The sequence below is a fragment of the Aptenodytes forsteri genome, unplaced genomic scaffold (genome assembly GCF_000699145.1).
Source record: "Aptenodytes forsteri isolate BGI_AS27 unplaced genomic scaffold, ASM69914v1 Scaffold83, whole genome shotgun sequence".
In the NCBI taxonomy this organism is placed as follows: Eukaryota; Metazoa; Chordata; class Aves; order Sphenisciformes; family Spheniscidae; genus Aptenodytes; species Aptenodytes forsteri.
In genome coordinates, this window is record NW_008795371.1 from 5745716 (window position 1) to 5754956 (window position 9241).

General features: G+C 37.2%; 1 protein-coding gene across 1 annotated transcript in view; it reads right to left on the reverse strand.

The window, feature by feature from the left end:
* Positions 1–251: 251 nt before the first annotated feature.
* MAP2K1 (mitogen-activated protein kinase kinase 1) overlaps positions 252–9241 on the reverse strand; it is a 40747-nt gene continuing 31757 nt past the window's right edge. The window contains exons 6-11 of the mRNA XM_019472391.1: positions 8662–8786; positions 5549–5756; positions 4995–5059; positions 3238–3299; positions 2172–2217; positions 252–1174 (exon numbers count right to left, since the gene is read on the reverse strand). Coding sequence (XP_019327936.1) covers positions 1061–1174; positions 2172–2217; positions 3238–3299; positions 4995–5059; positions 5549–5756; positions 8662–8786 — 620 coding nt within the window. The 3' untranslated portion in view covers positions 252–1060. The remainder of the gene's footprint in view (positions 1175–2171; positions 2218–3237; positions 3300–4994; positions 5060–5548; positions 5757–8661; positions 8787–9241) is intronic.

Genomic DNA, 9241 nt, shown 5'->3' on the forward strand with positions numbered 1-9241 from the left:
TCAGCTTAAGGCTTTAGTTAGTTTTTGAGTTTTAAAAAAAGCTTCAAAGAAGTACTTGATAATATATTTATTAAGAGAATCCATTGCTAAACATCTGAGAGAATAAAACAATAGAGGATCTTCATACACTTTAGACACTAACACAGTTGTCATGAATTTTTAGGTTAAAAGAAAGCAAGTTGCCTGGATCTTTGTCTTGATTCTGTAGGACACTTCCAAGAACTAACTTTTAAAAATCAATTAGAAAGACATTACTTGATAATATATTTATTAAGAGAATCCATTGCTAAACATCTGAGAGAATAAAACAATAGAGGATCTTCATACACTTTAGACACTAACACAGTTGTCATGAATTTTTAGGTTAAAAGAAAGCAAGTTGCCTGGATCTTTGTCTTGATTCTGTAGGACACTTCCAAGAACTAACTTTTAAAAATCAATTAGAAAGACATACATCACTAAATCCAAGTATGATGATACATTTTAAAAATAAATATAGAAATATGAACAAGTCTACAATTAGAATATTGCCCTGTACATTCCAAGAAATGCAGGGCTCTTGCCTTCTTTACCTGGAAAGAGAGATCTCTAAACAACAGCAAAATTGGAAACATTAGGCCTAACTTTCAGATACAGTTTGGCAGCAGCAAAAGCATGCTCGACAGATACAGTTTTGGAGCATCCCTAACCCTTTTTGCGTTGGAGATTCGGTAAGCATGATTGAAGTACCAACAGTTTACAAAGAATCCTGATAAAGTTCAAACAAGCTGGGGGTAAACACCCCCAGTGATATTTTCATTAAGAAAGAATATCCATAATCACTTAAAAAAATCAGCAAGCACTGTAACTTAAACATCTTAACGTTTTGGTCAGTAAATGAATGTAATCCAATACAATACCAATTAGTTTATGACAAAACTTAAAACCATTTGGCACATGCTATAAAGACATTCTTCCTTAAGAGGTGAAATACATGTTTGAACAGGTACAAGCTGAGGAAATAGGACCAAAATAGCATTGTTGTTAACAGATGTACAGTACAGGATTTGTTCTTCCATATTCAGACTCCAGCAGCATGTGTGGGTGTACTCGGTTGGTTGAGGCCTATGGTTGAACAAAGCCACCCCGCAAAATCCACCTCCTCCGCTTCAGATCTCTTAATGAAAGCATGAATCTGAGCAGAGGAGAAGAATATTATTATTCAAGCACTCAATCTGTTAAATAATAATTTTGAATAACATGAAGCATAATAAATCCAGTTTACTTTCAGTATTCAAGCTGGCTATAAAATTTGGCAAACCACAGGAAATGATCAGGAAAGCTTTTCTGCAGGATTACTGAAATAACCAGCACATGAAATGTACACATCACAAAGTATTCCAGAGGAATACTGCCTACACAGTGCCTATTGCAGAATACTTACACCACAGTATGTGATAAGGATATGACTCAGCCACTTAAGATAATACTCTGGAAAATATCTGCCTGTGCACAGAAAGGCTTTCTGTAATAGGAGGAGTCTGACTGCATTTTGCAACCTTATTGTACAGCAGGATCAGTGCAGGGAAAACTTCATTTTCTGTAGTAGAACTTAAGTCCTATCATATACTTAAGGCCATGAAAAGATCCACTGAAACTGATAAAGTCATTTCATGCAAAAAAAAAAAATGCAAGATTTGTTTGTGTCTAGTAGTTCTAGAGATTTTGCAAGGCAAAGCTGATGAAAAAAAGAGAGGCAAATCCTGTGTTTCACAAAAAGATGATAAAGCCTATTTAACAAGTCCCTAAGGTATGTGGAATTTCGTTCTTTCTTCCTCTTAAAAGTAATAATCTATATACTTTATTATTGACTAATAAACCCAAGAAAGAGAGATAATTCTTTTGCCAATTAATATAAATAGCATTAGGTCATATACTCATTGTAATTATCACACAACAGACTCAAAACCCACCAGTTTTGGTCTCCTTGATAGTCCCTGTTCTAGGAGCATGTGAAAGCCTGAGGCCCCTTGATCTCTGGATCAGAAAAGGGGCCCCCTGCCCTCAAACTGTTTGAGCTGCTTGTGTCAGGGGCCACAAACTACACTCTAGGCCATATGATCTCAGGTCAGCTCAGGAACCCAACCTGCACAGCAGACTGCTCTTAGTTCAAGTTAAGGACTTTCACTTACCATCAGCTGCTTCAAATCAGCTCTCTCGGCAGGATTTTTAATTAAACTAGGAAAACAGAAAGTGTTACAAAGTTACACACTATTATCTTTTAAAATAAAGATCAAGTTATATCATGTTGGTATACTGCATTGGTCCCAAGAAGATACCACTCTAGATAAAAGCATTAGGTAAGGTAGTGCCTCTCAAACATAGATCTGGGTCTGTAAGCAATTCCCTTCCATAGGTTTCACAGGTATAGTTTTAGGTATGAAATCCTGAGTTGTCTGATACTGTTCAGTGGGGGCAGGAGTGAGTGTTTATAACCAAGCTGGAGAGATCGAATTGCCATTTAAACAAAAATTCAACAATATTAATCGCTTTATCCCTCAAGTTTCTTTTACCCAAGTCTTTTCAAGCTCAGTATCAAGTACAGCTATTGTGTTACTGCTCTTCCTTTTGGAAACAGTAAATAAATATATGTAGCTTTTAATAAATAAACTAACTTTCCAAACTGTAATGAACTGCCTCCCTTAGCACTGAATATACTGGTTCAGTGCAGGTATCACTGAAGCGCGGTTGGAAAAGTAAATAGATGGGAGAATGACTGGTGTGATAAAGATGTTAGTTCAGTGAAGCACTTGGAAAGAAAAAAGCATCTGGAGCCTGCAAGACTTCTGCATCATATGGAACAGTCACTGCAGAATGCTGTGAAGGTTACCCTTAAAAGTAAGGATCCTCCTTTAGGAGCGTGTTGTATGATCAGAGTCCATAAGTACTATAGTACTTTCTCAGCACTGAAGACACCAATCTAAGCTGCACACAGCAGCAGAGATCGTATCTTAAAGAAGGGAACATCTCTCAGCTTTGGGGCTCTCTTTGGATGCATATGCTGTCAAGCTGGTGCCTGTAAAATGAGCTTTAGGCACATTAACAGTTGGAGAAAGAGGATTATGCTAATTCACATTACTCCACATTTGCCATGACCTACAAGTAGGGACTCTAATTGTCAAGTTATTGATACAGTAAGACAGCAGGGCTGATCCCAAATGTGTCCCTTTGCAACTTAGACATAGAGAAAATACTCACCATTTGTTAACAAAATCTTGAAATTCGGAACCAAACACACCATTGGGCAGTTTTGGAGGTGGCTTAAAAAAAAAAAAGAAATCAGCAGTCATTCAGCATAACTAATACATGATGATGCACAACCTACCCAGAGATCAACCAATTATATGTCCTATATCTGGGCAAAGCTGTAAAGCCCTAGCACTACCCAGGCCTTCCTTCAAAGCTGAGCTCTGAAACAAGTGTCAGGCAGACTTCAGCTTCCATGCATATGAATAAAGGATGTGCTGTCATATGATTTATAAAAGTAAAGGTGCCAAGTTTATTACTGACTACTGTTGGTTATTACTCTCACAGCTGCTGGATTTTAGGTGTTTCAGTAATAAATCAGACCAGAGACAGTTTCTATGGTGTGGGGTGTTTTTTGTTGTGCCTTTTTTTTTCCCCCCCATACACACACCTGAATGGGGTTAACACAGCCTGGAGCTGTCATTAAAGAAGGCTCAGAGCAGCTGGCAGTAATTAGCACTGTGTTGTTCTCCTCACTACTAATCTCCAGTTTAGGGAAGGGAAGATGCCCTGCACATCATTAGTTCCATCATCCTTTTGATCTAAATATTCTGTCCCAGGAAATGAGTGTCTTCAGGTTCTGAATTCAAAGAGAATTCTGATAAAGAAAGAAGAGGTACTATATAAACCTGCATATTATTGTCTTGTTCTCCATGACATTTGCTATAGGGTCAGAGTTAAGTTTTCCTTCTTATACCATGGGTTCTGCAAGCACTTACACTTGGGCTACTTGTATGTACAGAGTTAGGACACAGCCTGCATTCAGTTACTCACTGGTGTACAGACTTTGTTGGATGTAGCAGCTCATGCTGAAGATTGCTTGTGGTGCAAGAGGTGGCAGAAGATAATCTTGCCAAATTCTCAACTACTGACCTCCTTTTTCAGCTTAAACTGACCTCCTCAGGGATGCTACAAGAGCAGGACTGTGTCTTAAGTAATCTAATGCTAACTCTATTCCAAGAGTTAGTGCTGTCATTTTGAAGTGTTACAAAATATGCAAAATAGGTTTGTAATGCGAGAGGAGAACTGTGCATGCACATGAGTAACAGCAGCAGTTTATCAGTACATGTACAGTAGCATAAGCACTGCTAGTCATTGCAGGGACCTAGGCACCAACTGTGCTTTTTAAATAGGTGTGTCAGACACTTTTTTATAATTCATTCACCTGGAACAATTACATTATCCAGCTGTTACAAGTGATAGCTAACACGAGCATGCTTTTTTTGTTTGGAAGGACACAAGCAGGAGTCATGTGAGTTTCAGTAGCACTTGTGAAAATATTGGAAACAGACAATCGATTCTAAAATAGCAATCTCTATTAACTAGCCTTATAGCTTAGCTATTTGAAAGACACAGTATTATAACTGAGGTTGTTCATAAGACTAAAACAAATCAAATGGAAAAAAAAAAACAAACAGTTTTGTATATGCTTGATCATACTGTTTGCTATTAACTGTCCTAACAGGCTGCACGATCCAAGCTAGAAAACCCATGAACCTACTTAAATGATGCAGAGAAATGAACTAAAGTTTTCCTGGGAATAATTTAAAAATCAAGCCAACACACATAACAAGGACATGTGTCTCATACTGCAGCAATAAAAGATCAGAAGACATGGCTTATCCTAACACTAACTCCACACCCTCTCAAATTCTGGAATGCTTTAAAAATTTACAATTGTATTAGTACAAGTGCAAATAGTTGATTACCTCATTGACGATGTAATCAAGAAGTTCAAAGATTGCCATTGGGGGTCTGCTGTCTGGTCCATAGGCTAAAAAGAAATTGTAGAAGTCGAAAAATACAGTGTGACTCTCCTCCCATGGCAGAGGTGTTTTAAGAAGCTAACAGTCATGCACTCTATTCTTACATGGCATCCAGTAGATTTACAGGGAAAAAAGTGAAACAGCAACATACTTTTATGCAAGGAGACATTGTTTTCAGGTCTGATCTAAACCATTAACTTCACTGGGAATAGTCCTACTGTACTCTGATCAGCATTGCATCTTAGAGAGATGAACCCTATCAACAGAATGGGACCTTAACGGTGCTCATGAACAGCTCAGTTATCAACAAATGGATCTCTGGTCCTTGACTCTCAAACTCAGATACCTCCTCATAGTAGGACTGAGCCAGGTGCCCAACACAATCTGATTTTTTGAAGTTTAAAGCCACACTATGCAGACCAGTATCAGATAAGGAAGACCTTTAAGATGACAGAGAAGGGTGTTAGAAAAGAATTTAACAGATTGTTGTAACTTACAGCTCACTGGTCGACCAGGTGTTCTTTGCCTGGGCGAGGTCTCAGTGACTGGAGAATCTCCCTCTACTGGGCAGCCAAACATTAATTCCAGCTCCTTAGAGTCAGGAGGAGGAATCGGGTATCTGCCAATAGCCATTTCTACCAGTGACAACCCCATACTCCATATATCCGATTGCACTGAATAATGAGTTCCCTGTAGTCTTTCCGGCTAAAAAAAAAAAAAAAAAAAAAAAAATATTGTAACAAGGAGGAAAAAAAATTGCATTCTGCAATAGCCTGGATAAAATGGAGGATGAAACCCCAACCTGTTAGTATGACACGTTCTAATGAGTGACTTATTGATCTTTTTCTTTAAATATCTCATCTGGAGTTCCAGAAGTTCCAAAAACATTACATACCACCACTGCAAATAACTGACTCTTTAAAAATGATGCTATTATGTTGCTGGTTTACTATGTTAACATAATATCTAAATGTTGCAACTATTAATAATGATGGGATAATTAAAGAATAAGAAAGCAAAACTCGTATGGGCAACTAAAGATTCACCTCGTTTCCCTGAGAAGCTGTTCTTGGTTTTCTGCTTTGGGAAGGAGAGGGAAGGTGACTTTATTGATTCTATATGGGTCCAAAAGTGACTTGGTGCTCTAGGAATAATCTTGTAGTTTGTGACACTTCTCAGCTGATACCATTCTGATAGCTCCCTATAGCAGAAATGCATTTATACAAGGACTATTATATACATGCATACTGCAGTTTTAGATCCATATTCAAAATAACTTCTAAATAAACTGTTGAGCTCTATAATCCATCAAAATGACAATAAAACATAACATACAAATTGAGCGATAAAGTATTATGCAGGGCACAGACCTTTCCTGGAGGTATAGTGATTAAAAAAATATATACAAGATAGGAAGGCAGACATGTTCTGCCAGCTTAACTACTTGCACATTATGGCCTGACAAACAAAAATGCAATAGGCTTAAATTTTTCCTCAGGAAAAAACAAACTAGAAAGGGACAAACACGGGTTCTGGATAGATTATATACACATGTTAATGTGTTATGAAAATGTATGCAGGTAAGACACTCAGCTAAAAATATATTTTGTATTGTTCTTAGACTCGAACACTGGAAAGGTATTTAGGTATGGGATTTTTTGGTCAGTTGAATGATGATTAAAGCTGTATCTGGATATCCCAATCACATTGCTCCAAAGATCCTCAGTTCTGATCAGCGTATCCATCTTCTGTTTCTGCCTAAAGAACAGAACAATATGCCTAAACATAAGATTAGTCCTTAACCAACTCCTTTTGCTTAGTTTTTACACTTGTTTTATCAGTACTATGTTAAATGCTGAAGATGGTTTCTGCAATTTTTATTACATCGATCTACATCATCCTTGGATCCATTTTTACTAAGACTTCTCAAAGAAAACGTTCACGTTTCTGTTCTCTTTTAAAAAAAATCAAGCTCATATTTTACAAAAACGGTGCAGATTCTTGCCTGACTATATGCATAATTTGGAAAAATACATATAATTTGAAACTTATTCTCATAGAATGTAAGAATGCAGTATTACCATAAAGTCTCTTCCCTCTGCCATAATCGGTGATAGTTTTGTTAAATTAGTTTTGTAACGTTGACTGAGATTATATTTGAGCTTTCTCCAGTGTCCCACCTCAGTGGGACACCTTCATCCCAAAGCCATCTGGATAAACTACACAATTGCTGGACAATGGATAAAGATGCCCAAAACCAAAGATACACAGTAGATTTTCATAAAATGTAAGTGTAAAGGAAGAAGTGAGTGGATGAGAAAAAGCAGGAAATACACACAGTAGTAGTAATACAAAAATAATTAAAATCTAGAAAATATGTTCAAGTTAAGCATTGTTGATTGTACACACCTTCATTTGGTAGAACAGGATGTTGTTTGGCATGTAACAATTCTCTAGCTGTTATTTGAAAAAGTATGCTAAGGAAGATACTGCAAGAAAAGGTACTTCAGATACTATCAAAAAGAATAAATAAAATCACCATCACATCTCGGTCTGTGACATATGGTGACAGAGAGCAAAGCTAAATCTCAGTCTGGTAGAAACAATAAATTGAGGAAAACTGAAGGTAGACAGCGCTTTGCTCTCATTCCTTCTCTAGAAGAAAAAGGGAACGCCAGTAGTATGTCAAGGGCCCAGAAGAGATGGAGCTGTGAATTTTTTTTGCTAATTAGCAACAGCCCCTAGATATATGTGGGAACATAAGGCACAGTTTTATTTCAAGTATGTTACCGATATTAAATGACAAAAAAAAAAAAGAGAATACTGTCTTTGATGTTGAAATGCAGGTCCCATGCTGAGCAGAAGCAGCATTGTTATGCTTTTTTCCTTTAAGTTTAAGCCCACACAGTTTCAATCCTACAGCAGAATCCCCAAACGCTCTGATTGTATGAGTTAATTGGCTGTATGCTGAACAAGGTGAGTACATTAGAATAAAGAGATCTTATTTCCATTAACTGTGACTTTCACATAATGCAAAGAGTTCCTCTGAAGAGCAAGTTTCAAGGTATTCCTCAAATACAGGAATAAAGAATACCCTGTAAATAGTCTCAGATTAGCTGCCGTGGCCTTGTCCACACTAGCCACTCCTACGCTTTCTCTTGTTGCTGCAGCCGTGTTGGGTTCCCAGCAGCAGTCACAACAGGATCACTAACGAGGTAGCACCTTGCCTATGTAAGTGACTGCAGCAAAATACTGGAGTGGAAAGAAAACCACACTTAATAAGGAAAGCAAACTAAAAATACTGGACTTTTTTTGGAGACACATGTATACAAAACCCAAATGCATTAACTGATTGGATTCTGCAATGTAGATGCAATTGCATCTCTTCTGTAGTGTTATAAAATATTCCAAACTGCTTGACTTTTCTTGCAACAGTTCTTTCCTCCCATAAACAATTTGATATGATACTGGAATATTCCTGGAATGCATGAAGCACTGATCTATGAAGAGCAGTAGTAACATCAATAGTTGGTTTCTTGTTTGGTTACTGGCATTGTGGTAACTCTACCATAATGTATAGTAAACACAAAGCTATAAAATCTGTACTTACAGACATGTAGGAGCGTGTGCCAACAAACGAGTTTGCCATAGAATCTATCAGTTGTCCACTGACACCAAAATCACAAAGCTTGATTTCACCTCTAGAGTTTACCAAAATGTTAGACGGTTTAACATCTGGAAAAAAAATGGAGGATTTATAATAGGTAAAATGGGAAATTTGACAATGAAAGTAACACGAAAGGTGAGAATTACTGTGTGTCTCCCTTTGTTTCCCTTCTAACTATGACACAATTCTATCCCTTCTCTGGGAATACTCAGAGAAGAGATTTGGTTCCCTACGCAGGCCCATTTCACAGGCTCTCTATTTAAATAGAGATAAACAAAAAGAAATTTTTTAAATTACAAGTGCAAAAATGCTGTTAGTTTTAAGCTTTGATTTCACCCTGTTTCTTGGCTTTCAAATATTAAGTTTGGGCATCTGCATCCTCCTTGCAATGACTAACATTTGAGATAAATTTGAAAGTGTATGTCAGCATAAGTCCTCTTTAATGATGTTCTTTTGCCTAGAAATAATGAATAAAGAGGCCGTACATATTTATTTTACAAAGGTCAATGAACTACAGCAGCCA